This window comes from Astatotilapia calliptera, chromosome 14 (assembly GCF_964374335.1).
Source record: "Astatotilapia calliptera chromosome 14, fAstCal68.1, whole genome shotgun sequence".
NCBI lineage: Eukaryota > Metazoa > Chordata > Actinopteri > Cichliformes > Cichlidae > Astatotilapia > Astatotilapia calliptera.
The window spans coordinates 35,657,941-35,685,057 of NC_137435.1; the positions used below are offsets into that span (position 1 = coordinate 35,657,941).

Sequence of the window (27,117 nt, forward strand, 5' to 3'; positions counted from 1 at the left end):
CTCTGGAGTAAAAAACGTGAGTGCTTCCTCTTGTTACCCTCCATTAGTGAGAGTGCTTCTCTTTCGACTCTTCTTTCAAATCTTTGCAGTTACCAATAAACCTGTGACTGAATTTTGTTGTCTTTTCTAAAACTGATAAAATATGAGGAATTCTTCTCATCTGCTCAGCTTAATTTTTTCTTGTGATTTTTAATATAAAGGGATCATGAACTCTGAATACAGGCTGCTCTTGGACATACCATCATAACATCATGATAGGCAAGTTTAGACTCTTTTTGGGTGTGCTCAAGCATGCTATATAGGGTCAAAAGCATTAGCTGATGTAGCTAATTTTAACCTTTAATCCACTAGTGTGCTGGGATATTGCGAGTTGCCAGCCAAGGAGCTGATGAACTTTACTATTAATAGTTTGTTACAAATTTCTATTCCTATTCTGGTCAAATTGGGCTTCAGTGTTTGTTTACTGTACAGCTCCAGATCCAGGTGGCAGCAAGTCAGAATGTTGTTATCTATGTATGTCAGCAGCAACCTGTATTCAGTTTGAATATTGCTATAAACTGATATGGATCAGTTTATCTTTTATTCACTGCAACATTTAACATTTGGGTGATGGCACAAAGACTGAGAGAGAGGAGGATAGAGAGGGAGTAGGGTGAAGACAGCAAAGAGAGAGAGCAAAAAGAAACAGGTAAGAGTGGACATGTAGTCACATTCACCAAAAATTATAAAGCTGTAGCTTCATTTTTTACCCACATTTATTAATGATGATTTCACGTATCTAAGTAGTGGGTTGTACTGTTGTTGATTATTTGGAACACCAACCTGCTGTTATAGTAATTATAAGATTATATTTTTATCATTTTCCAAAAAATACAATTCCAGGAATATGGAGAGAGACACACAGAGTCAGAGGGAACAGACTACAAATCTGTTCTCCACTCGTGAAATTAGGGTACATGATGCTTTGTGCTGAGTCTGCATAACAAAGGGAGCATTTGTATGAATTCAAAAACATATAAAACAACTCTATTACAAGTTTGCTTCATGTACAAGGTCTATGCAGGGATTTTCCATTGTTTATACTATGTAATGCTACTTTAAGTGCTTGGTGACTCAGTGAGCTGGCTCTATGTGATTAAGAAACTGAAATAGTGCCTCTTTAATGACTGAGCCTTTGCCTCAGTTTGGATCCATGCTAAAATGGGTGGATTAGATTGAAATCTCTCACAATTCACTCTGAATTATTCTTAGAGGAACTCATTTCCTTTTGAAGGTGACATTGTGATGTTAATCAAAATGAGTTAAGGTTTGCAAGTGTGAAAAAGGTTGATGACATTTGCAAACAGCATGTTCCATTACTAATAAATAAAGGCACTGCATGCATGACTGGGAGCTGAACCCCCCCCCCAAAAAAAAGGTTTAAACCTAGAATTGCCCGCGCTCTCCAAACATCATCTTACTTGGTTTATTTTTCACCTGAGTGTTTAAATAAAAGCTTATAGTAAAGGTAGTGCATATTTTATTTATGGATTCATTCTTTTCAGCATCCTTATTATATTTATTAATTTTACAGTAATCTTCATTTAGTAAACTGACATTCAGTTTCCAATATTCTGTTTTTATTCAGCTCTATATAGAACCTTGTCTCCCCAGTGTTTAGTCCAAAAAGTGTCTCGTGCATCAGAAGAATCAGTCCTGGCTCCTGAATCCACTGGCTCAGCAGCTGCTAACCCGTAATCTTCAGTAGTTTTAATGTTATTGCACTGTTTTACATTCATACATGCAGGAGTTTACACATCGACACAAATCTACCTTTCACTGGTGTTTCTATGGGGACCCCAGAAAGGACAGTTTGCCAGCCAGCCTTGTGTGTTGAGAATGGGGCCACATCCTCTCGCTCTGATCCCAGTCCTCCAGTTTGTTTGTTTTTATATCGCCTTACCCGCTAACGTTCTCCATGCTGTGAAGAAAAATGACAATTACCCTCTAGAACATCAACGAGTTATGTCATAATGATCTTCATATTACATGCTTTCATGTCAGTGACTCCAAAACAGCAAGCTCGTGTGACTGTATTCTTTCCTTGTGTGTGTGTTTTGATGTAGCAGCAGGTCTGTATCACTCACCTGAGTGCAGGTAGCGCCGCTTCACATACAACAGCAGGATCATAACAGAGCCCACAGCGAGGTACAACATCCAGTTTGTTGGCTCTGAAACAGAACACACATCAAGCTCTGCTCCTCCCAGATGCTAGCTCCTAGTATTACACTGAGACTCACCTTCCACAATCAGGGTGAAGCTCTTTGTGATGGGCACTTTCAGGGACTGATGGGAAACGCTGCATGTGAACCTTTTCCCAGAGTCCCTGAGCGAAGCCTGGAGGTAGAAGAAGCCCGACAACGAGAAGGTCATGTCCCGATTTTCTTTGTGGTAGGAAAGGAAGACATTCTCCAGTGACCTGGGATGTGGAGCGTCCAACATGACTGGATCCTGCTCGTACCAAATTATCTCCACATCCCGAGGGTAGTAGCTGTTTGCCCCACACACAATCTTCCTCTTGTTACCCTCCACTAGTGAGAGACTGGGTCCCACATTGAGGGAGACATGGGGAGGCTCTGAGGAAAGCAAAAAACATTACTTTAAAAGCTGAAACGAACAGTGGCTTTTCTGCTGACTTTCTATATTTCTAAGTTCTAAAAAACACATCCACACCATACGACTTTCATCACATAAGATGAGAATGAACACTTTAAGAGCCTGATTTGCTTTTTTTTTTAAAAAAAGAAAAAAAGACTGAATAAAAAAAAAAGTTAAAAATTTTTTTTGTCAGCATTTACAAAGATACTTTTACACGCTATTTTGTCCTATTCAGGAGACATGGTTTTGCAGACATGTTCATGTGCAGCCCTCCAACAGCATGTAGCCTGATGGCGATGACGCTATGCTGATAATGCTGAAAAGTGGGCGTGAACAGCAGAGTGAGTGACAGCAGGCATGCAACAGGAAACAGCGACGGACTGGTTCTACCACATATTTTTGACGTTGCTCCTGATAGCAGTAAACATCTCCAGCAAACTTTAAACAGTAATAATAAGAGTATTTATGGTTGTCACACTATGCTGTACACATCACAAACAGCTTTTTCACAGTCCACCTTAAACTCCATCAGTAAATGTGGTTGAAAGCATATAAGCACAATTTAGTATTAGTACTTTTGTCCATGGCCTATGAACTCTCTGACTGTTTTCCTCACCTTCAATCTGCAGATTTATATCCACCCTGCCGAATAGTGGATTCACGGACACTGAACAAATGTAGGTCCCTTCACTGCTTATCATGGTGGAGGCGAGGGTGTAGGAGGCATCTCCGGCTGCAAAGGCACGTAGTCCAACACCACTTCCTTGGGTCTGTCCTGTGCGCCTGTTGTAACTGAAGAGCTTGGTCCTCTCACCGTGGTGCTGCTTGTGCCACTCCACAGTGACCTTTGCACCTTTGTGGTCGACATCAAACTGGCAGTGGAGCTTTTGCTGGAACTTCAGGCGTGCTTTAACTGAGGGAGTCTGTGTTTTGATGACCATGGCGACTGTGGAAAAGTGTGACAAACATGAACACATGCGAGTTGTTAAGCACATTTCTCAATACAAGTGTCCAATAACAGTGTAGGAGCCATGGGAAAGGCCATATTTCATTTGTGTATTGAAAGTTGAAGATGAACCCTAAGTGGTGCAACATTTCTTAAATCTGAAATGTGACACCTCTGGCAATCCCTAATTCTAGGCCATTACGGCTGAAGATTCCTGGTTAGCTGGGTACATATACCACTCAGTTAACAAACCACCTGGGTACAGCCTACTGTGCATATAGCTTAACACAAGGATCCTTACCTCTTATCTGTGTACATGTGTTTATTTGTCTCATCCATGTAATCATTAACACCAACTGGCTGATATTAGTTACACAGACACAGGTTCCTGTTACATGCATGCAATCTTCCTCATTAACTCAGTACCATTGTTCCACATGATAACACTTTCTTATCTTTAATTAGCTTAAAAATTCCTGCACACGTTGAGGAAATCCAATGCACCTGCCACAGATGCTCTTTGTTGTCATTAATGATGCATTCAACCACATCTTATAGGACAAATACACATTTGTTCTGGGACGCACTCTCTCTCAAACAAATACTAATATTTCTAGGTTATGTGCTGGTGTAATACATTTTGTAGATATGTAAATATGTCATCGGGTGAGACTGCTGATGTCTAACTTTGATTGTAGTTCTTCATTTAATTATTAATCAGACTGACCAAATCAATGTATTTTATGAGAAGAATTAAGTACATTTTTATTATTTCATTATTTTAATTATTTTATGAACATTTTATTATTTGTTTTAATGGATGGTTAGTCATTTGTAATCAAGTTAATTGTTTTATTTTCCTTCAGTCAAAGTTTGTTCCCATAATATTTATATTTTCTTCCTTTATGGGGTCTGGCACAGCAATACTAACGACTAGTCATAACTCCAACAAAAAACAAACTTTTAAGACATATATATTCAGTTTTAGTCTGAAATCCTCATATGTTCAGTTTACCTGTGGTGGTGAGTACCTCTCTGTTAGGGATGGGGGGCCATTTGTGGTAGTCTGGCCGTCCTGGGGGAGGCTGGTCGAAGGGGCGCCTGAGGAAGCTGGTGATGGTGAAGAGGCCCCTGCTGTGTCTGAGGATGCAGGTAAACCAGTGGTTGTACTCATGGGCACCGAGGACAGGCCAGCGGACGTAACCGCCCTCTGTGCTGTATCTGTGCAGCTCACACTTCAGCTGCTCTGCCTCCACCCCCTCCACATACTGCAGCAGATCCAACTTTGATCCTAGAAGACAATAAAATAAACTCTAACACACTGTTGTTGTTGTTGTTGTTGTTCATGTTGTTTTCAGCCTTCTCCTCATGCAGGCTGCAGTAACTCACTGGTGATCAGGAAAGTGATGGCGTTTGGGTTAACAGGAGCATCTCCTTTCTGACCAAACTGAAGTATAGCCTCTCTGTGGATGAGCTGAGTCTCTGTGTGGTTGTCCTTATTCAAAAACACACGCTCATCAATGAAGTAGCAGGGCAGCCACAGGATCTGATGGACACTCCACACACCTGAATGACACACACGGGCATAGAAGATCAAACAGTGTTAAGTTCATGTGGTAGCCTGTAGTGCCGATACTTGTTGCTGACCTACACACAAGCTGTAATCTGTGACAATAACTCACCTGCACTTAGAGACCAGTAAATAAATATCGTGAATATTAAACTCATGATTCTTCCCCGGTGCCCTCCACGGTCATACCCCTTGCTGCGCGATTGTCACAGGAAGTTTGTCGGGATACTTTCACTTTCACTCTGCAGGGGTGAATGCTGTGCAGAACAGGATAACGAGCTGCTCACAGAAGAAAATAACAAAAAAGAAAAAATCTAGAATATTTGCTGTTAAATTGCGTTAATTTCCCCGGATAGCCTGTACAGGTGTCCTAATTATTTTATTGTCAGTCATTATGAGGATGACTGTGTGTCCTGTGTAAACTACTGTCTGTGCTGTGTCATACATAAAAGCTGGATTTTTACCGATTCGTTTTCCCACAAAGATCTATTGTAAATTCACGGCGAATAGTTTTGTTTTTGTCTTTTGTTTTTTTTTTTGGTGGGGGGTGTCTTTTTTGTTTTTTAACTGTATTAAACTTGCAGTACCTTTGTTGTCCTGAAGTGTCGCTGTGAAAACTGACCGCATGAAAATACCAGATCAATAGAGAGAAGTCCTGAAATTCAACACACGTCGTACAAGAGAACTTTTCCACCCAATTTTATTAATGAACAATAGCAATACGAACAGATGAGGCGCTTATCCACCAAACAAAAATAAATTATACAAAGGCTGAGTGTTTAGGAGACATATCAAGAGACATATCAAATACAATAAATATTAAAAATATTAATTAACATGAAAAAAGCATAAGCATTAAAAAAAGTTCCTAAAGAAAAAAAGAGTCCTGATACCAAAGCCCCAAAACATATTCCATACTGTTTTATTGAATCCTGTTGGACTGTAACCAACTCCTCCTGTGATTCCAGAAAGCCAGTGTGGAAAAAGCAGACAATCCACACTTTCTATATCATCTTCACAGAATACTCAGGTGGTCATATCCAAGTAAAACCAACTAAAGCCTGAATGATTATTTTGTTGGTAAATTCATTTACAATTTTGAATTTCTCTTCTTTCCCTTTGGGAGGAAGAGGAAGTGAAATATGCTTACTCCTTGTTACATGAACCTCCTCAGCCTCAAATTCCTTCAAAATAAAAGAAGATTAGACTTTCTGCAACTGAATGCTTCTAAAAACCTTTTGTACATTTATCATCACAAAAGTCAATTGCTGCTATGCAGAGCTGTCTGAGTCCAGGAGAAGTCTCGGAGTACACAATGTCTTCTTTATCCATCCATCTTGAAGGCAGTGGGATAAGTTTTTATCTCATCTCAGAAGGATGGTTTGTCCAGTTTAACCTATGCAGCATTCTCTTTTCCAATGTCTCAAAGTGATTTAAGATATAGATAATGCAATTTTAATTTAGTAAACAAATTTTGTTATACAAAGAAAATAAATGTGGTTAAAAATGTTGATGCATTTGGTATAAATGCAACTGAATTTGGAGTTTATGGATTGCGTGTTCAAGCTTCTTTCCAAATCCAAAGTAGTGCAAAGTTTTCATTTGAAAAAGATGTCTGACATCATCAAATGCACTACAAAAATATAAGAATACAATATATCCATGCTCTTGAATTAAATAGGCTTCCATCAGTACAATCTGACATCAGTCCAGTGTTATTACAACTGACCATCTGTTCTAAAATAGCTGTGAGCTGGTATGTCCCTGTATATTTCTTTGAAGCCATCATCAGGATCACTGAATTCAGATCCTCAGTTTTCAGCTCTGATTCACATAATCTTTGAAAGAGTCCTGAGTATACAGGATAACATCCTGAATCCAAAAGAGTAATCTGTGGAGCATAAACTGTAATAAAAAGTAACTACTTATTTGTTAGTACTTCAGAAAACTATTTGCCAACAGACTTGTGATTGACTTACATTGGATGTCTCAATCACTGATATCTAAATTAATAAAACATGACGAACTCTTCATACCTGATAAAAAAGAAGCCATCAAACTTTTGCCCTTTTGCAAACTAAAAAAAGGGCCTCTCTTAAAAAGCCCTGAAATTTAATGACCCAAACAAAACTGTAATGTTTACCATGAATTTTAACAAAGAAAAATAAAATAAAATACAACACTTGTTCAAGTCAACCAGTTCACTAGCTGGTAACCCATCATTTTAAGCAGAGTTGTAATGCACTGCCTCACTGTCACACATGGAATGCAGGAGTTCACCAGCCCTCAGTCCGTCGATGTATCTGTGAAGACTCTGAAGGAAGACTCGTTTAGCAGTTCACCTCTCTTATTCAGTCTGTGGCCACAACCTCTTCCTTTCTTCCTTTCAATTCAATTCCATTTTATTTGTACAACACCAAAACAACAGTCATCTCAAGGTGCTTGCCATTCCCTTTTTTGTTTTTTGTTTTTATATCACCTTACCTGCACCAACTTTCTCCACACTGTGGAGGGAAAAAAAACAATAATTACTTTAAAGAACTTCAGCATCTCACATGTGATACAACAAGTCCCAAAAGAGCTGGGACAGTGTATGAAATCTGAATAAAAGCAGAATATAATGCTTTACACATCTCATGATCCCATATCTTATTCACAAACATTGAAAACATATCAAATGTTAAAACTGATAAAATGGAAAATTTAAAGAAACACAAATAATTCATTTTGATTTTAATGGCTTATTTATTGTGAGGGTCCCAGGGGGCTGGAGTCTGTCACACCTACTGCAAGGTGAGAGGCGGGGTACACCCCGGACAGGCTGCCTGTCTGTCACAGGGCTAACACAGAGAGACATACAACCTTTCATGGGTAATTTAGAATTACCACTTAACTCAACCCCAATAACTGTATGTCTTTGGACTGAGGATAGGCTCCAGATACCCTGCAACCCTGATAAGGATAAATGTAAGAGAATGGGTGGACGGAATTTGATGGCAGTAACTCTATGGTGTAGAGCTGTGTATTGAGTGTATCAAACCCAAATGCAGAAATCAGGATTCGGGAGTGAACTGATAAGGCTGGGACATATAGGAAAAAAAATAAAAAAATCAGGAATGATGACACCACAGGCTTTAAACCATACACAAGCACAGGAGACAAACAACGCCTAACATACAACATGAAGTACCTAAACATGGAATTACAAAGAGGAAAGGAACACAACCTAATAACCCAGAACAGAGCCCAGAGAAGTAAAACTAAGGCCTCAAACTAGAAACACTACACAATTATCAGTAAACTAACACAAGGAGCAAGTGCCACAATACCGAAATGAGATTAGGTCTGATACAAGAATACAACAGAGGCAGGAACACATAACAAACTAAATGGATACAAAATAGACTAAAAACCCAGAAGGGAACTAGATCAGAAAAACAACTTTTCCCCCCATTAAACCTGTCCTGCCTAATTGTAATCCGAATTATTAGCTGACTCCCATGTTGTGCCAAACATATTTCGCTTTTCCAAGATGAGCGCCATAAAATCTCTATATGCTCCTCCATTTTGTGTGTTTCTGTATTCGTTTCTGTATTCATTTCTATTAGTGTTATTTCAGTTATTACAGTGTAATATGACCATTTCTAAGCTAACAGGCAGGAGAAAAAAAAAGCAAGTGGGAGAAAATAGGAGAAAATATCAAAGATAAAAGGATAGAGCACAAATAGAAAAGCACCACCTGCTGCACCTGTAGTCCCAGAACTGCCTGGAAGGTGGCAAATCCATAAACACTAATGCACCTCTAATCTATCAGAGATGCAGGCTTTTGAACTTCCCTGATAACAAGTCTGGGAACTTGTTTTTTCCAAAAAGAATTTCTCTGTCATGGTCAATGGGAACACTAGCCGGGGAGCGTTCAGGTTGCCTCGGTGGCCACGCCCTTGGGTTGGGCCATCAGTATCGCACCTGTTTTCCATCCCTGGCAATTACTCCAAAACTATTTCACTTACCGTGGATGGCTGCTCCACGCCAGTCCTTTATTCACTCTTAGTTAACTTGGCTCTCTTAACCTCTGTGTTTATTCAAGTATTGAATATTGACTCTGATTGTAACCCACAGCATTCTTAATCTGGTTTAGTTTTAACTCTCTGTTTTCCTGCACACAAGTAATTGTTCCCTTTCTGTTGCAGCTTCCCACAGTCCCCATCACGGATTCTCAGGGCATTTCAGTTCCCGGTTTCCTCGACTTGAGTTATATTCTCGTTCCCCTGGTTGTTCCTGATCATTTATGTTAAAGAAATAAATCTGTACATAGTTCCTGTGAATTTTGTATCAAGTCTGCCTTTAGGTCCCTACTGAGTGTGAACCTTGGTTCATGACTTTCTCATTTTGATTCATCTGACCACAGAACATCTTTTTTCCTTTAGCTTCAGTCCATTTTTCATAAGCTTTGGTTAACACAGTGGTTCCCAAACTTTTTTTGCTAGGCCCCCCTTTGTTTTACAAGACAAATGTTGCCCTCCCATCCCCGCCATCCTCCAACCACACACACCCATATTTTGTTCCATTGCGGTTTATTTCACACCTCAAACATTTAGTAAACAATTAAGCAAATAAAAGTAATCTGCAATAAATTACAGGTAGTAATAAAATAAACGACTAACTCCTTTACGATACGTCCACACCTACACGGGTATTTTTGAAAACGCAGCTGTTTCGTCCACACATAAACGGCGTTCAAGTCACCGAAAACTGAGATTTTTTAAAACTCCTTTTTTGCGTTTACGTGTGGACGAGGAATACAGAGTTCGTCACGCAACGTCAAAGGTATGTGCCTAATTTCACGTCACGCTGTGCGCCACGTTATTGTTTACATGAGATGAATTGCAGAATCGCAGATAGAGACAAAATACTGTTAATCTGACTATCTTCAGGTTTTCCACGCTTACATACACACACAGTTACTGTCCCTCCATTTAGAAAGGCAGAGGCGTCACGGTGTGATTATTTTACGTGTAGTTGTTTTTTTCCTGTGTAATAATATTCAACATTGCTATCAATACATTTTTCAAAAAATGCCTCTCTGTGCAAAATGGGTTCAAAAACATAAACAGCTGTAGGATACTGTTTGTCCGCGATTTGAACCGGGGGAACAAATCGTGGCAGGATGAGCCTGATATTATTTTTATCCCGCTGTAACTTTACTGTATAAAGGGCTAACATCTCCGAAATGTCAGGAGTAGTTAGTCATTACAATAAGTGTTTGTGAACTAAAACTCAAGAATGTGGGATACTGTTTGTCCGTGATTTGGAGAGCCCAGCGCTGCTCCCGACAAAGGGAAAACCAATTATGCAGGGGAGACCAACCTCGGCACTTGTGCAGGTGAAACCAAAGGGAAAATATGCTTCACCATATTTTCTAGTCTTTGGCTTAGAATGAAGTTGGTTTGGAAATATATTCAGCAATGCGATGCTTCATCTCCTGCTTTGCGTTTGTGTGGGCGCCCTGTGCTAGCAGTTTCCAAGTGTTTTGGGTTTTATTTTCCCCTTTTCATATTTCATATTTCCCCCCCTTGCAATGGCTCCGCGCTCCCCTCTAGGGGGCGGGCCCCACACTTTGTGAAGCTCTGGGTTAACAGAAGTTCATATTTAGATTCTTCTTTGTGTGACAGAGCTTCAACCTGCATTTGTGGATGTGACCTGTATTCACAGACACTCACTTGTAGAGGCGTTCGTGAGCTTTGCATTGATTTCCATGACAGAATCCCTGTTTTTAAAGCATGGCCCAATTCTGATTGGATATTCTGCCTTGTCTATCGTCTGTTGCCTTTCATTTGCCAGGTGGCATATTATTTGATTAACTATCAAATTTAATGCTTCAATGCAACTATTTAAAAAAGAAATTGACCTTGTCCCTTAGACACATTCTCTGAACCTTTTGATGATATTATGTACAGGAAACTATGACATATTTAAAGTTTGCAATTTTATGGAACATTATTCTGAAATTGTCAAACAATTCTTAGACACTTCTGGGAAGCTCTGCCCCTCTGAGATGCTCTTTTTATACCCAGTCATGTTACTGACTCCAAAAATGTTTCTCCCGCTTTTTTTCAGTACTGCAGACTTTTCCAGACTTTTCTTGCCCAGCACCAACATTTTTTTCTGATATGTTGCTGTCATCAAATTCAATAGTCTAGTATTTTTCTCCGTAAATTTTGTCACTTTAGTCTTTTTACATGTTTTCCATTTTTTTTTAAATTCCAAATCATCGATTCTGTTTATTTATCTATATTAATAACTATTTTCTGTAGAATAAATATCATTTTCTCTAATATATGTTATTTATATTATTTTCTTTACATTTTACACACAACTTTGCAACTTTTTTAAAATTGGGGTTGAACATGCTTTATATGTCAGTTGATCCCAAACAGCAAGCACGTGCTCCTCAGGTGTCATTTAGCTGGAATTCTGTATCACTCACCTGAGTGCAGGTAGCGCCGCTTCACATACAACAGCAGGATCACAACAGAGCCCACAACGAGGTACAAAATCCAGTTTGTTGGCTCTGAAACAGAACACACATCAGGCTCTGCTCCTCCCAGCTGCTAGCTCCTAGTACTATACTATACTCATAACTTTTGCACTGTCCACTTCCTGCTGTGACAAAACAAATTTCCCACGTGTGGGACTAATAAAGGTTATCTTATCTTATCTTATCTTATACTGACACTCACCTTCCACAATCAGGGTGAAACTTTTTGTTATGGGCACTTTCAGGGACTGATGGGAGACGCTGCATGTGAACTTTTTCCCAGAGTCCCTGAGCGCAGCCTGGAGGTAGAAGACACCTGACAGCAAGAAGGTCATGTCCCCATTTACTTTGTGGCTGAACAGAACACTATGGTTTAGTGGCTTGGGATGTGGAGTGCCTGGATCCTCCTCGTACCAAATTATCTCCACATCCCGAGGGTAGTAGCCATTTGCCTCACACTTAACCATCAAGTCCTTGCCCTCCTGCAATAACAGGGTGGTTGCAACATTGAGGGAGACATGGGGAGACTCTGAGGAAAGGAGAGAGAAAAATAAATAATAATAGTAATTTCAATACCTAACAGCAGACATTTATTATAGTAACTGGGCTGTTTTATTTAATTCACTCGTTTTAATTTAATATTCTTTCAGGTCAAAACTGGTGACATTTAAAAGTTGAGATTTGGTCTGAGTTCCAGAATTCTAGGAAGTCAAATTTGGTAAGATGCATTTCAGGTTACACACTTAACAGAATAATTTAAAAAAAAAAAGTTTCTGACCACACTTAGTGGAGTGTAGTGGAGTAACAATCCAACAAATGGATTTAACAGTTCATTAAAACTGAGATTCTTAAAAGGGTGCTGTATATTGACAACATATAAAAAGTACCATATAAAGATTTCAAATATCATGTCACATTTGACCTCTTACATTTCCTTCAAGGTCAATAGATTGATCTGAAGGTCAAAGTAATAAAATGCTATAAAGAGCTATTTAAAAATAGGTTTCTTACTCTCATTGTTTGTACTGACAACATATACAGTACCAGTCAAAGGTTTGGACACAGCTTCTTATGGCAAGCACAACAGTCAATCATTACTTTAACAACTGAAGATCAGTCAGTCTGGAAAACTGCTAAAATTTTGAATGTATCCCCAAGTGCAGTCCCAAAAACCATCAAGCACTACGATGAAACTGGCTCACATGAGGACTGCCCCACAAAAGGAAGACGAAGAGTCACCTCTGCTGCTAAGGATAAATTCATCTGAGTCACCAGCCTCAGAAATCACAAGCTAACAGCACCTCAGATTAGAGCCCAGATAAATGCCACGCAGATTTTCCAGTAGCAGACATCTCTACATGAACTGTTCAGTGAAGACTGTGAGAATGAGGCCTTTGTGGTCAAATAGCTGCTAAGAAAGCACCACTAAGGAAAAGCAGGCGAGGAGGTGTGATGGTGTGGGGGTGCTTTGCTGGTGACATGTTGGGGATTTATTCAAAATGGAAGGCACACTGAACCAGCATGGCTCCCACAGCATCCTGTAGCAACATGCCATCCCATCCGGTTTTCTATTAGTTGGACCATCATTTATTTTTCAACAGGACAATGACACCAAACACACCTCCAGGCTGTGTAAGGGCTATTTGACTGAGAAGGAGAGTGAGGAGTGCTGTGCCTGATGGCCTGGCCTCCACAGTCACCTGACCTAAACCCAACTGAGCTGGGTTGGGATGAGATGGACCACAGAGTGAAGGCAAAAGGGCCAAGGAGTGCTCAGCATCTCTGGAAATTCCTTCAAGACTGTTGGAAAACCATTTCAGGTGACTGCCTCATGAAGCTTATGGAGAGAATGCCATGAGTGTGCAAAGCAGTAATCAAAGCAAAGGGTGGCTATTTTAAAGAATCTAAAGTATATAAAATGTTTTGAGTTATTTCACGCTTTTTTGTTTACTGCATAATTCTATATGTGTTCATTCATAGTTTTGATTCCTTCAGTGAGAATCTACAATGTAAATAGTCATGAAAATAAACAAAAACCATTAAATGAGAAGGTGTGTCCAAACTTTTGACTGGTAGTATAGACATTTAGGGAATGATCCAATCCTATGTACCTTCAATCTGCAGATATATATCCACCTTGGTGAACAGTGGATACACGGACACTGAACAAATGTAGGTCCCTTCACTGATCATTGTGGTGGAGGCGAGGGTGTAAGAGGCATCTCCAGCCGCAAGGGCACGTAGTCCGACACCGCTCCCCTCAGTCTGTCCTGTGTGCCTGTTGTAACTGAAGAGCTTGGTCCTCTCACCAGGGCGGTGCCTATGCCACTCTACAGTGACCTTTGCACCCTTGTGGTCAACATCAAACTGGCAGTGGAGCTTTTGCTGGGACTTCAGGCGTGCTTTAACTGAGGGAGTCTGTGTTTTGATGACCATGGCGACTGTGGAAAAAGTGTGACAAACAACACAAGTGTCCTTTACTCAAACAGGTGACAACCACTTCCTGTATCTATGACATGACAATTATTTGGCCATCCACCATTCCAAGTCAATATAACTATAACTGTCTCTCTATTTCTACTCGAATCTCCAAGATACAAACACAGTTTCTTTTCAGCACTCTGTCCTTGAACTTCTGCCACTGCAACAGGCAGGCAATTAACAAACCCCTAGGAGATGGTCTGTATGGCTCAAAAGAAAAAAACTGAATCCTCATATGTGAGTTTACCTGCGGTGGTGAGTACCTCTTTGTCAGCGATGACAGACCAGTTGTGGTAGTCTGGCTGCCCTGGGGGAGGCTGGTCAGAGGGGTGTCTAAGGGTGCCAGCGACTGTGAAGCGGCCCCTGCTGTGTCTGAGGATGCAGGTAAACCAGTGGTTGTACTCCCGGGCACCGAGGACAGGCCAGCGGACGTAACCGCCCTCTGTGCTGTATCTGTGCAGCTCACACTTCAGCTGCTCTGCCTCCACCCCCTCCACATACTGCAGCAGATCCAACTTTGATCCTAGAAGACAATAAAATAAACACTAACACACTGTAGTTGTTTTTTCAGCCTTCTCCTCATGCAGGCTGCAGTAACTCACTGATGACCAGGAAAGTGATGGCGTTTGGGTTAACAGGAGCATCTCCTTTCTGACCAAACTGAAGTATAGCCTCTCTGGGGATGACCCGAGTCTCAGTGTGGTTGTCCTTGTTCAAATATAAACGCTCATCAATGAAGTAACAAGGCAGCCACTGGATCTGATGGACACTCCACACACCTGAATGACACGAATACATCAGTCAGACAGCATAGCCGTTGGAATTCATGCGGTAGACTAGAATATCTATAGTCACTGTTGACCTAACACGCACAAACTGACCTAAGCTAATCTGTGACAACGTGTTGCACTATAACTCACCTGCACTTAGATACAAATAAACAAAAATCCTCAAGATTAAAACCCTCATTCTTCTCCACTGTCGAACTCCTTGTTGTCCGATGTCCACACAAAGTTTCTCTTGACACTTTCACTTTCATTTCAAAGGAAAAAGAAAAAAGGAGTGCGATTTCTGGCGTGATGAGCAGCTCGAAAACATAACCTTTAAAAAAACATTAATCATAATCAAAAAAGTTAATAAAATCGAGAATATATGCTAGGAAGTTGCAAATAATAAATAAATAAATAAATCAGGATACAATGTCCTAGTTCTTTTTACAGCGTTCCTGTTTTAATGTTAGACGTAACATTATTGTAGCTGCAGCCTATCCCAGCTGCCACGTGGCCAGAGGTCTGTCTGGTAGGTGCATATTTTACTTTATCCATTACCACACAAACGGACTCTAAACTGTGAGCGGTACCCGGTGTACTTGGAGTCACGGGGCAAATGTACTCCATATTTGATTCGAACTCAGGATTGCTGTAATGTGACTATGTGAACCACCGCACCACATAGTTTAATAAATAGTTCACAGGAGTTCATGAGGAGTCAACAGCTTGCAACAGGTGCTTTTGCTTTTGACTTTATATAAAACTCGTAGTATTGACTTTGCCCTGAGATGTCGCTGTGAGGGCATGACGACAGCAGCCTTACTAGTCTTTCCGGCACCAGAGCTGATGGACGAGAGTCATGTCACTTCCTGTTAATCTCGTTTCACTATTTAGTTCGCCTGAAAGTCCTCAAATAATAGCTGTGAATGTAGCGAAAGCACTCAAATAATTATTTCTCCATGCCCGATTTTAGGTCTAATAATCTACATCATACGTTATTTAGATATTGGGAGCGTAGTTAAACCACAACAAAACCTATCATGCATATGAGAACACGCTGCTTGTGGTGGTCGAAGGTTTTTGTTTTTTTTTTTGTTTTTTTTCGTACTTTAATTAAATTTATGCACATATTACAATCTCTCGTTGGGAGACAACATTAGTGCAACAACATCTTGAAAAGGTTGAATAAGAAACCAAACGAAATAGGAAAAAAAAAAGTGGTGGTCGAAGGTGATCACTGTCAGGAAGTTACTGTCAGACGTTTTCCGCGGCTGTGTGTTTCATGCCTGAAAGTAAAGTAGTCGATGCATTATGCGGCTCTTGGTGCTGTTTGTATTACACCGAAATGTTGGAAACCATAAAAATGTGAAAATGAAGCTACATCTATTAACTATTAAGGAAAATATTTAAAAACAAAACAAAAAACAATAACCAAAATTGTTTACCCAACAAAAATGACATTCTGGGGCTGAATAGAGCTCTATTCATTCTGCCATATGCTTAGAGCGCCCTCTATGAAACCGGAAATCCACAGAGTGGGAGTTCTTGATCATGAATACTCTCTGGTTGCACACGCTGACGCTAACAGCGGAAGCGCTTTATACGAAGTTTGTGTCACTCTGATAGAAACCTTTGCTGGGAGGTAGTATCGTGTTTGCTCTCTACTTCATTATACTCTGATGTAAAGTATTAGAGCTGTGGTACAGCTTATAGTTGGAACTAAAATTAGCAAACTAGCTTCTCAGCATCCAGGTCCACTCTGCAGCTTTGGCACTAATAATGAACAAAGGTAACCGTTACACTCCTCACGTTCCCATACAGAAAACACGAGTCACAATTTCTGTTTTGCTACAGTTAATGTTGCATGTGCAGAGATTTTTCGCCATAATCAACCCCCACAAAATTAAACAGTATCAGCTTTAGCAGTTTAAGAGGTAATGCTGTTCTCTAACCGCTCTGCTGTATGTGTGTGAGAATGACAGAGCAGCGACATTTTTTTCTATATATATTTATATAGCTTGTATTCATTCTGTGTGGAACTGAAAAATAGACACCAATACCTTATTCTACAGAGTGTGGATGTTCATATACAAGATCACGATTTAAAATAATGAGATATAAGTAACCTCTCTGAGCTCAGGCTTCAGACCATGTTCCTTCCACTGTCAACTTAAGATGAACCAGAGTTGAACTTCAGCTTATCTCCAGTCAAAAGCCATTTTCAAAGTGGCATTTTTTGGTCTTAAGATCAACTGTGTTGTTTTTTGCGCAGCTTTGCCATTTTAGGCTACTTTAAGGAGCCGAGAGGACAGTTAAAAATTTTGAAAAAAATCCATTTCCTCTGGCAAATTTGAGTTTTGATGCCTTTTCTCTTGTTCTTTCAGACTCGACAGTGCTTCAGGGAGCTTTCCTCCTGGCTGATAAGCTGTGTTCCCCCTCATCTCTGTCCACCATTCAGAAAGCAGACTGGAGCCGGGTGGGACATGTGATCCTGGAAGCACTCAAAGAAATCTGCAGACAGGATGAAGTCAGTGACTGTCCCAACCCAGCAGCTGAGAGCTGGAAAAAGAGGATGGTTTGTGTTGTGTGGCTGAAGCTGCTGTGCAGAGAGGCTGAGGAGAACGTTGAGTTTGCTTGGAGGGAGAACCCTTTCTTCTCTCTCCAAAACAGCCTCCCTGAGGTCAGCCGTGTCGTCCTGCTGGAGCTGGTGAAGTCAGCAGCAGCTGCGGGTGTTTTTGCCAGTTTCCTCCTGCATCTTCCTCACGCTCAAATCTGTGCTGAGCTGGAAAGGCTGGTGGAACATGTGAGGAGCGATCCCATAGGGGAAGACGATGTCCGACTCCTTCTGGAGGTTTGGTGGGAGCTGTGGAAAGGCAGAGTGGAAGAGGAGGTTGGAGAAGAAGAGAGCATAGAGAAGATGTTTGCCAGCCAGCTTGCTCGCCTCTCCTCTGAGTCCTCCAGTCTGTCCCCTCAGGCTGCAAAGAGGTTAAAGTTAGACACGCCAAATTCAGCAGATATTCTGCACATTCTTCTTTACGCACTCAAAGACATGAAAGGTCACATATCCTCACCTGACCTCTGCTTTCAGGCCTTATCCATTTCCCTCGATGCTCTTTACACAACCTTCCTGATAGACCAAAACGTGGCGCTTCCAGCTAAAGAGAAGTTGGACTGTTTGTGTAAAATCCTCCGAGCCAGGGAGGAGAACATGGAGAAGCTGAGTCCTGAAATGATTCAGGAAGCTCTGAAAGACTTGCGTGCTTCTCACACACCTTCTCAGTTTAATCTGCGGCAGATGAAGCTGAGTGAAGCCCTGAGGATTATCACAGAGCTTGCACAGTTTTGGCAAAGCGGTGTTCTCAGTCAGTGTGACCACTCCAGCCCTAGTTACTCTGCTTTCCAGCTAGAACAAAGCATCCAGAGGGTCCTGGCTTCTCTAGAGGAAGCACCCGGAGCTGGTAGTGACGACTTTGAAGGAGAGAATGATACACTCAGAGGTGTGCTGAAGTCACTGTCCCTCCCTGCCGCAGAGAGCAGCCCTGAAGTGAGCGCAGAGGTTGCTGCTGTCATCATCACCCATCACCTGGAAGACTGTGAGGACTTTGCAGCGTTGTTTGCCAGCGAGCCATTATGGGCAGAACGTGCGGATCGCTGGCTCGACTGCCTGGAAAAAAACCAGGGGGCATTCCGGCAGCACAGCACCCTCATGAGCCTCGCCTCCACCCTAATGAGCAGACTCCATAGTGAGAGCGCTAATGTGAGGCAGTGTCACAAACTGCTGAAAATCACTTCAGGTATTTTCTCCACACTCACATTAGAAGACCAGAACAAAGCGTTGGCTGCCATGCTGAGATTATCTAGCAGGGGGTTCTTCGAGTGCTCTGTACCTGCTGCTCTAGCTGATGGGTTTGAACAGGAGCTCAACATGGCCTTCAACTGCATCATTCAGGGGGCGGGCGGAGCTTCAGTGGGAGCTTCACAGGGCAATCTGACTACGGCAGCCTCTCTAGTTGCAAGAGTGGCCTTTCAGAACCCCAAAGCCACTTTGAGGTCCTGCTGTCATTCGGCTGTTTTCAACAAAGGAGCTTTCTCTCTAATGGCTAAGATCCTGGAACAGCTGCCAGGACTCAGAGAGCAGAGGGGAAGAAGAGATGGAGGGAGGAAAAATGTGGTGTGCAGTTTACTTTGCAAGTGTTTACAGGACATGATCCAGACCAAGTCACTGTTAGCAACTGAAAAAGAACAGTTCCTCAAGTTTCTGGGTCTGCTCATGGAGCCCGTCACTTCAGCTGAGGGAGAAGGAAAGAGGGAAAGCGTTCTGTCACCTCAGGAAGTCGTGAAAACCTTTGTCCTGCCTAACCTCTCAGCTACAGGTGAATATCACATGTTTATGTTTACCACAACCTACATTAGCTATTTTATTAGCATTTTACAGTTGTGATCAAAAGTTTAGATCCACTCGTCATGGATATGAATGTCATGGTAAACGTGGTGCTTCCATCACGTCTGGGCTTTTAACATTTCCAGGGTGGAATGATTGTACAGCATACATGTGTGATGACTTTGAAAAAACCCAAACAAGAATTGGATTCACAGGTTTTAATTTATTTTCACTGATCCTGACAGGGTCAAAATTCTAAATGTTAAATGAAAAGGTTAAGTGTACCGTAGCATGTTGCATCTTCATCAGACACTTTTAGTAGTTACCAATAAGCATCTGGCATAATTCTTGGCAGAATTGATAGGTTATTCAAAATTATTGGTTTCCAGGCATAGACCACTAGAGTTGAGGTCTGGGCTTTAGGAAGGGAATTCCAGAAGGTTACGGTAACGTCAGCCTTCTTTATCCACGTTTCAACCATCTGACTGTTGATTTGAGCCACAGAGCATGATGCTACCACGACCATGCTTGACAGCAGGTACAGCATTCTTAGGTTTGAAAGCCTCTGCAGCTGCAAGTGTCAGTTAAGTGTGAAGATGTCGATTTTGGAACAGGGGCTTCTATATCGGCACCTTCTTGGTCCATGGCGATGTAAAAAAAAAAACAACAACTCTTCACTGTGGACAGTGATGCTGCTGTTCCAGAAGTTTCCAGTTAAAGGCAGGCTTGATGGTCCCTGGGTTGTCCCTGAACCACTTTCATCTTATCTGAGATTGACTGTTTGTCTTTTCCAGAAATTGGAACAGCGGTTCAATTACAGTGTACTTGTTCTTACATACAGTTGTTTGAACTGGTGATCACAGAGTCTAGCTGCTGAAAGCTGGCTCCATTAAGTATCTGGAATGACCTTCCTAAAGTTCTGAACTGAACCCTGTTTAAAAGTTGTGCACTATGACCAACCAATTTAAATGAAATGTGTTTAAATTAAATACCAATTCTGCCAATAAGAGTGTTTAAATAGCAGCCAGAGTTAAGGCAGATGACTACTAAAAGCATCTGGTTAAAGTGTGGTTAAAGGCACATTTAATCAAATATTAGTAAGGTGCATGTATATATGAGAGCCTGTATGTTAAATCTTGGCCCTGTGTGCATCAAAGAAAATCTAAAATAAATTCAAACTTGCATTCAGACATGCACCCTATTTTTTTCTTTTTTTAAAGTCATTACAGATGGATGCTATACAAGCATTCCAGCCTAGAAAAGAAACAGGTTAAGGAAATCATGAAAAGTCACCCAAATCAACCTGACATGAGTGGATGGAAACCTCTGACCACAGCTGTAGATTCATTTTAAGTTACATTTGGCTAATCTACCTATAACCCAAGGCTGTCACATAAATGCATTGGGATGTAAAGTAAATTATTTGTCACTGATAGTTATTCTGTGGTTCTGCCAGCTCACTGTTCTGTGGATGCAGAGCTGAGTATCCAGCTTCTTCAGACTGCTTTGTCTGTGGACGTGCAGGAAGCAGCCACCACTCCTCACTGGGTGTTCGACTGCTCTCCTTTCCCCCTCCTCTACATGCTGGCCCAGCTACACAACCAGACTCTCAGGTTTGTATCATAAGTAAAGCTTTCCACTTTTTTATTTCTGAGCTGTTAAACCTTTATAGCGTTTAACATCATTTGATTTCAACTTAAACCCACCTGATCCCTCCTAGATGTTGGGAGCAACCACCAGACCACCACATCTGGTCCATGGATATGAAGGAGCTGCTGTTGTCAGTGCTGACCACTCTGGGGCAGGTGGTGGGTGCGGAGGTGGCAGCGGCCCCCAGCAGCTGGTCCCGAGCGCTGTTCTGGCTCCACAACAAGATGGAAGAGCTGGACTGGACGGTTCAGTTCCTGCTGAACCCTGTGTGGGGGGAGCACTTTAAAAATGAAGTGCCCTCCTCTCTACTTGCTGTGTGTGATCTACCTGAACAGGTATGTCCTACTGCGGAACCCGCCTACTCCTGAATTTCTTTGAAGAACAGTGTCAAGTATCAACATCCAATCTGTGAAAATGCAAACCCAGGTCTGGGTAAAACATAAATAAAACAGAATGAATTTATTTGCAAACATCTTAAACCCTCATTTTATTCAAAGTACAACACTCAACGTGTCAAATGTTTAAACTGAGAAAATGTACCTTTTTTTAAAAAAAAAAAAAAAGAAGAAGAAGAAAAAAAATCTCCTTTTCAATTTGGAGGCAGAACTTTAAGACAAGGCCTTAAAAGACTGGAAAAGTCAGTGTTACTAAAACAAGTGGCTGATAACTAATTGGGTTAACTGGAAGCAAGTCAGTAACAATACAGAGTACAAAGAGCATCTTTGAGAGGCAGTGTTTCTCAGAAGTAAAAGATGGGCAGAGATATACCAGTCTGCAAAGAAATGTAATCGCAAAGATTTTGAGTATCTCATCATCTCTGGTACATAACTTCAAAAAAGTTCAAAGCATCTGGAGAAATCTCTGTGGCAGAGGACAGGCCCTCAGAAAGCAATGGATTAAAAAAAAAACAGCCATGATTCCATCATAGAAATCAGGAACGCTTCCAGAAATCACTGTTTGTGAATATGATCCAGAAACACTGCCGTCTTCTCTGAGGCAAAGCTCATAAATGGATCGATAGATCCAAACTGTTCTGTGATCAGATAAATCAAAACTCGAAAGCCCTGAAAGGTCAAATTAACTGAAACTTTTTTTAAAAAAACAGAAAATAGAAAAACGCGTAAAAGCACACAAACCACAACTGAAGTGTTAATCAGGACACAATAATGTGATGGACCGGCTAGAGAAGTGACCAGAACCAAAACATGCACACGATCACACTGAGACATGCTTAAAAGAAGAGGACTCGTCAGAGAAGACGATGCAGGATAACACAAGATTCATATAAAACTGTAGATACTGTACATGTTTGCTATTAGCTGTTAAACAGCCATCTGTTATTATGTCCACAAAAACACTTCCATTTTTTTAATGATTTTTCTATTTGCTGGTGTTCTTTGACCTCTGCGGGCCACCGTAATGTACAAGTTTTAGGCTTTCAATCAGCAGATGCTGCTCAGCCTGTAGACCTTTAAGCCATTTTTGTAGCAGGCTGTAAACCAAATTTTTAATGCTGTAAATTTGGGCATTTTAACATTGAAATCTGGCTCACAGGCTCACTTTTTGAGAAAAAAAATATGTGATACTGTTATTTGTGTGGTTTCTCTAGAGCTGATTGTTTTTGCTCTCAGTTTGCATTGAACACTATGTCTGTCCTGTAGGAATGGTTGGGTGTGGACCTTCCCTCGTACGGTTTGGGCACAGGTCTTTTAGCCTGGATGGAGTGTTGCTCCATATCTGACTCTCTGCAGAGCACCATGCTGTCCTGTCTCACTCTGGACCAGCACAAACCTGACCACGTCAGCATGTTCAGCAAAGGCCTGCTAGTGGCTCTGACTCAGATGCTGCCCTGGTGCTCCGTCTCCCAGTGGAGCAGGCTGCTGAGAGGCCTCCGTGAGCTGATCACATCCAGCCGCCTTCACGTGCCTTTCTCTCTGGAGTACGTGGACTTTCTGCCCCTACTGGACCTGAGGAAGTTTTCATGTGAACTCCGCCTGTCAGTCCTCCTGCTTCGAGTCCTGCAGCTACTCTGCGGCTCCAGCTGCTCTGACTGGCTGTCGGCGAATGGCTGGGCACACGTAGGCAGGTTATACGCCCACGCTGTGAGGGACATGATGAATTCACTACGAGCCAAACTGCCTCTTCCTTCATCTGGTGCTTTTACTGCTTCTGCTTCAACTCCTCCTAAAACGCCAGCAACCACAGACTCAAATCCAACTCTCATATGTCCAAAGTCCAAAGAAGCCAGAGACACTCCTCTGATATCAAAGGATTCACAGAAGGAGACTGCTCCAAGCCAGGAAGTTCTTTTTGTTCTGAGCCAGCTCTTCTGCCATGTTCAGCACGTCCAGGTACGACTTCTTTACACCATTCTGTCTCTGATTGGCTAATTTTTTCCTCTTATAACCAAGCAGCATGTTTGCTCAAATTTAGTAATGCACTTGGATCAGCATGTGTTATATGCCATTGTATTTGACTGCTACAAAGTTCTCTCGGTGTGTTCTTTTCCTGAGTCAGGACTACAGGCTCACTGGTGAAATGTGTCTTCCCTTCAGGTGATGATGCCAGGAGGCCAATGTGAGCCTCTGTTCCTCTCTAGTCTGGAGATCCTCAGTCAGTACGAGGCCATTATGGCCGCCTTCCCAAACAGCTGCACCCCACTGGAGTGCGACAACACCCGCCACTTCTTCTCTACCATCTCAGACAACTTGGAGAACCTGGAGATGAAGGCTGTGCTGCAGCAGAAAATTGCTCAGCTCGTGTCCTCAGCAGCATTATGCACACACTGATCTATCTGCTGTTTCCCACTGAGCACTTTGAGTTTGCAAAAACTCAATCCTGAATATGCCTGCTGATTAACAACAGTGTAATGTTAAGGTCATGTTTAATATGAGCACCTCTCTAATAATCCGCTAATGATGTCAGTGTATGTACAAGTTATCCCTGTGAGCCAGAAGCTCAGGCTGGAGACGACTCTAAATAGTTTTCTTTATTTTTTTATTCTTGGCTCTATGTGATGTCATAGAAAAGATATTTTTAATATAATGAGACACGGACCTGCTGTATGTGAGGGCAGGACACAAAACTACTCATGTAGGGTGCAAGAATGAAAGCATGGAGATGGAAATAAGGAGGAAATCTGTCACACTGAACTCAAGTTAAGAAGTAACAAGCTTGAACTCTCTGTGAATTAAAAACCAAACTTAAAATCATATTTTGCAACACGTTGAGCAGTTATTCTTATTTGCATTAACATTGTAGACAGCATGAAAACGTAAGCTAAATGTGTGTACTGTACACCAGGGGCACTCAGTCATCATCAGTGTGTTATTATTTCATCCTATATTCATTAAAGTGACTTTAATTTATACAAACAGATTCTGTGTAGTTGGGTAACATTGTTGAGGCTCTAACATATAAAAGCTGAACAGACAAAAGGAAAACAGCACTGCTGACAGACTATGTGATAGAGTCACAGTTAAACAACTCTCTCCTTTTAAATCTGACTTAAGTTTATTATGAAAATAATAAACTTATTTTTTCATTAACTGTAGCAATAATCTGAGGGTTTTGTGTTGTTTTTTTTTTTTTGAAAATCATGGAGTCTTCAGTCTTTGCGGGCCGGCCCCTTCCTCTGCCTCAGGTACAGTCTGTTGGCTTTCCTCAACAGAAGTATAAACCAGTAGATCTGTGGAGCCAGGAGCACTAGGTTACCCACGTTGCATTGCAGTGGCAGGTGAAAGACCACTCTGTGCAGAGGAATCCCAAATTGCCGGCCATACATCCAATACATGAAGGGGAAGAGCAGGATCCGACATGTGAAGAAGCTGAGCAAGACAATGATGCCGTTGATCCTGTGGAGTCTGGTGTTGTGGAGACCCAGCTGGATATGAAACACAGAAAGATGGTGAGGGGACTTCCCTAATACATCCATGTGCATAACACAAAACACTTTTATGCAAACATGATAAGAATTTATGCCATTTGTCGTACTACAACACAATCTTTTGTACATGACCATTATAAACCCTGCACACGGTCCCACAATAAAAACACAGGACCAGGTAGGTTCATCATTAAAAACTGCATTTTGTATTTAAATCAATTATCTTTCTCTAACAGTAAATTTGCTTGATGATCTGAAATTGTTAGTGTGACAGATTTTCACACCCATATGTTTTGGCTAGTCTCTGGTGTCTTTGTACAGTCTGCCACTCTGGTCCTGTCAGCTGTGGGAGACTCCTCGATCTATGGATCGGGAGCTTAGGTCCTGTTCCTGTGCTGCCAAGATCGAAGCCTCTGTGCTGTACTTTAAGCAGACCTTTTCTTGCCACTAGTGGGATTTCTTGATGTCAGCCTTCCTCTAAAGGTAAATCCCATGCATTACCTGGATGAGAATCTTTCCAATGGAGACAAAAGGAGTGCTGAACTCTGTGATGAACAGGCAGCCGATGAAGAAGTCCCCCAGTCCTCTTCTGAAGAACTGCAAATCAAACATTTAGTGGCAAGTCAGCTTGAACACACAAAGCGGAAGAGGCTCCTCAGTGTTCTCACCAGAGTGATGGGCATGAAAATGAGAAGCAAGGCCATATGATGAAGAACCAACATGGAGTCCTTGATGAGAAAAGCCTTCACTGTCTGAAGAGAGTGGCCGCTGTATGAGCTGGAATGACCTTTGAGCTTCTGAGTATGGTAGTGGCTCAGATACATGGCATAGATGTCAAAGACCATGTAGGGCACTCCAAACAATACAAACGCGTTCACCAGCCAGTGACTGTGAAGAGAGACAGGAAACACTTTCACTGAACTAACAAACTGACAATCTAATGATAACTCATGTCTTCATGTGCAACAAACTATGAAACACTAACCTGTCAGCCATGACGTCCCTGCAGGATGTCATGACTGTGACTCCAGCTGCAGTAGCCAGAGAAGCATGTATGGCAGAAACCAGCCTAAAGTAAGCAAAGCAACGGTTTGGGTAGACAGAACTGCACTGGAATACATGCACGTTTATTTGTTGTCTGGCTTTTTAATAGTCCCCACTGCACACGCAATGAATATTCAAACCCTCACAGGCGTGTAATGTGGTGCCTTCGGCACATATCCTACAAACACATAACCAAATTATGTCAAATTCTAAAATCTAAGTCAAGCTTATATTTAACGGGAATCAGAGGATTCCTTACGTCAAAAACGCCTCTATGGTTTGTTATATATGTGCCGAATTTAGCTGCTCTTTCCTGTTAGTAATGTGACAAAGGAAGCAAATCTCCGCAGTGTGTGTAACGAGACAGATAAACAACACAACATTAAACTGGCGTTTGTGTTAACGTAGTCTGATGAGGTGACCCGTGTGGATGCTGACCTCTCACTGACACAAACCACGTCAGCGTCGCTCCACTGTGTGAAAGTGGATTTAAGGACTTTTCTGGAGCTGCAGAAAAGTCCAGGGAACACCAGAGCGCCACAGACCAGAGCAGAAAGCATTATGTTAGCCGGCCTCCTCCTGGTCCCCGTAACCGTTTTAACACAGTCTACATACCAACACCTGCCGTAGGGACACCATCGTATTTCAGTAAGCTAACGGCAACTAGCTTCTCTGATGGTTTGTTGAACTTCCGTCAACCTTTATTTAGAGGGCTATGATTGGCTGTAGGAGAAGAGCTTTAAACCAATAGAAATCCTTGACTTTAAACTACCTTTGAATTTCTCAGTCTACTTTATTCGAATCTGTTTCAATACGTTTCTTCTCTTCTTTGGTGATTGAAATATGTATAATATTTAAAAGCTAATGATATTTAAAATTATTAAAAAATACTACCCATCTGTACTTGTATTATTATTTTTATAATGTCCTTTTCACATTTTTCATTGAAAAAGAAATGCACGTGGGAAGGTAATGGTGATTCAGTACTACAGGATTATATTATGTATTTATTTTTTAAAGAGAAAGTTTTAGGAAATTCTATGTTTTAATAAAATTATAAGAAAAGGTCTTAATGACAGTGACTTACCAATAACAGGACATGTCAGTCCAGTCTAAGATAAGTCTTCGTTTAACAATATTATGGATTCATGTCCATTTAGATTAAATTACTCATTGAAAAATTACAAATGAAATAAAACACAGGGGCTTAAACA

General features: G+C 41.4%; 4 protein-coding genes across 4 annotated transcripts; 1 reads left to right on the forward strand and 3 right to left on the reverse strand.

The window, feature by feature from the left end:
* Window positions 1-1,502: 1,502 nt before the first annotated feature.
* Window positions 1,503-5,457, reverse strand: LOC113035679 (tapasin-related protein-like). The gene is made up of 7 exons (XM_026191290.2): window positions 5,266-5,457; window positions 4,973-5,149; window positions 4,599-4,874; window positions 3,254-3,583; window positions 2,280-2,615; window positions 2,127-2,210; window positions 1,503-1,960 (listed from the first exon to the last, which is right to left on the reverse strand). Exons 1-7 carry the CDS (start codon window positions 5,309-5,311, stop codon window positions 1,929-1,931), a joined length of 1,281 nt encoding a protein of 426 aa, XP_026047075.2. The 5' UTR covers window positions 5,312-5,457; the 3' UTR covers window positions 1,503-1,928.
* Window positions 5,458-7,478: 2,021 nt separating this feature from the next.
* LOC113035681 (tapasin-related protein-like) lies at window positions 7,479-15,454 on the reverse strand. The gene is made up of 7 exons (XM_026191292.2): window positions 15,093-15,454; window positions 14,775-14,951; window positions 14,420-14,695; window positions 13,803-14,132; window positions 11,894-12,220; window positions 11,641-11,724; window positions 7,479-7,657 (listed from the first exon to the last, which is right to left on the reverse strand). The coding sequence occupies exons 1-7, from the start codon at window positions 15,139-15,141 to the stop codon at window positions 7,629-7,631; spliced, it is 1,272 nt and encodes a 423-aa protein (XP_026047077.1). The 5' UTR covers window positions 15,142-15,454; the 3' UTR covers window positions 7,479-7,628.
* A 1,087-nt stretch (window positions 15,455-16,541) lies between these two features.
* gemin4 (gem (nuclear organelle) associated protein 4) lies at window positions 16,542-24,347 on the forward strand. The gene is made up of 6 exons (XM_026191286.2): window positions 16,542-16,731; window positions 17,327-19,315; window positions 20,780-20,936; window positions 21,044-21,308; window positions 22,635-23,324; window positions 23,529-24,347. The coding sequence occupies exons 1-6, from the start codon at window positions 16,722-16,724 to the stop codon at window positions 23,760-23,762; spliced, it is 3,345 nt and encodes a 1,114-aa protein (XP_026047071.2). The 5' UTR covers window positions 16,542-16,721; the 3' UTR covers window positions 23,763-24,347.
* On the reverse strand, window positions 23,954-26,626 carry LOC113035682 (TLC domain containing 3A). Its single transcript, XM_026191293.2, has 5 exons — window positions 26,342-26,626; window positions 25,845-25,928; window positions 25,528-25,747; window positions 25,361-25,456; window positions 23,954-24,856 (listed from the first exon to the last, which is right to left on the reverse strand). The coding sequence occupies exons 1-5, from the start codon at window positions 26,461-26,463 to the stop codon at window positions 24,581-24,583; spliced, it is 798 nt and encodes a 265-aa protein (XP_026047078.2). The 5' UTR covers window positions 26,464-26,626; the 3' UTR covers window positions 23,954-24,580.
* Between the last annotated feature and the right edge of the window lie 491 nt (window positions 26,627-27,117).

Coding starts and splice junctions, on each gene's coding strand:
- LOC113035679 (XM_026191290.2), bottom strand. CDS start 5,311: ATGAGTTTAATATTCACGATATTTATTTACTGGTCTCTAAGTGCAG. Junction 3,584..4,598: donor AGAGGTACTCACCACCACAG/GTAAACTGAACA, acceptor ACTTTTCCACAG/TCGCCATGGTCATCAAAACA. Junction 2,211..2,279: donor CTTCACCCTGATTGTGGAAG/GTGAGTCTCAGT, acceptor GTTCTGTTTCAG/AGCCAACAAACTGGATGTTG.
- LOC113035681 (XM_026191292.2), bottom strand. CDS start 15,141: ATGAGGGTTTTAATCTTGAGGATTTTTGTTTATTTGTATCTAAGTGCA. Junction 12,221..13,802: donor TATATATCTGCAGATTGAAG/GTACATAGGATT, acceptor TCCTTTCCTCAG/AGTCTCCCCATGTCTCCCTC. Junction 11,725..11,893: donor TTTCACCCTGATTGTGGAAG/GTGAGTGTCAGT, acceptor GTTCTGTTTCAG/AGCCAACAAACTGGATTTTG.
- gemin4 (XM_026191286.2), top strand. Junction 21,309..22,634: donor TGTGTGATCTACCTGAACAG/GTATGTCCTACT, acceptor TCTGTCCTGTAG/GAATGGTTGGGTGTGGACCT. Junction 23,325..23,528: donor GCCATGTTCAGCACGTCCAG/GTACGACTTCTT, acceptor TCTTCCCTTCAG/GTGATGATGCCAGGAGGCCA.
- LOC113035682 (XM_026191293.2), bottom strand. CDS start 26,463: ATGCTTTCTGCTCTGGTCTGTGGCGCTCTGGTGTTCCCTGGACTTTTC. Junction 25,748..25,844: donor AGGGACGTCATGGCTGACAG/GTTAGTGTTTCA, acceptor CTCTCTTCACAG/TCACTGGCTGGTGAACGCGT. Junction 25,457..25,527: donor TTTTCATGCCCATCACTCTG/GTGAGAACACTG, acceptor TTTGATTTGCAG/TTCTTCAGAAGAGGACTGGG.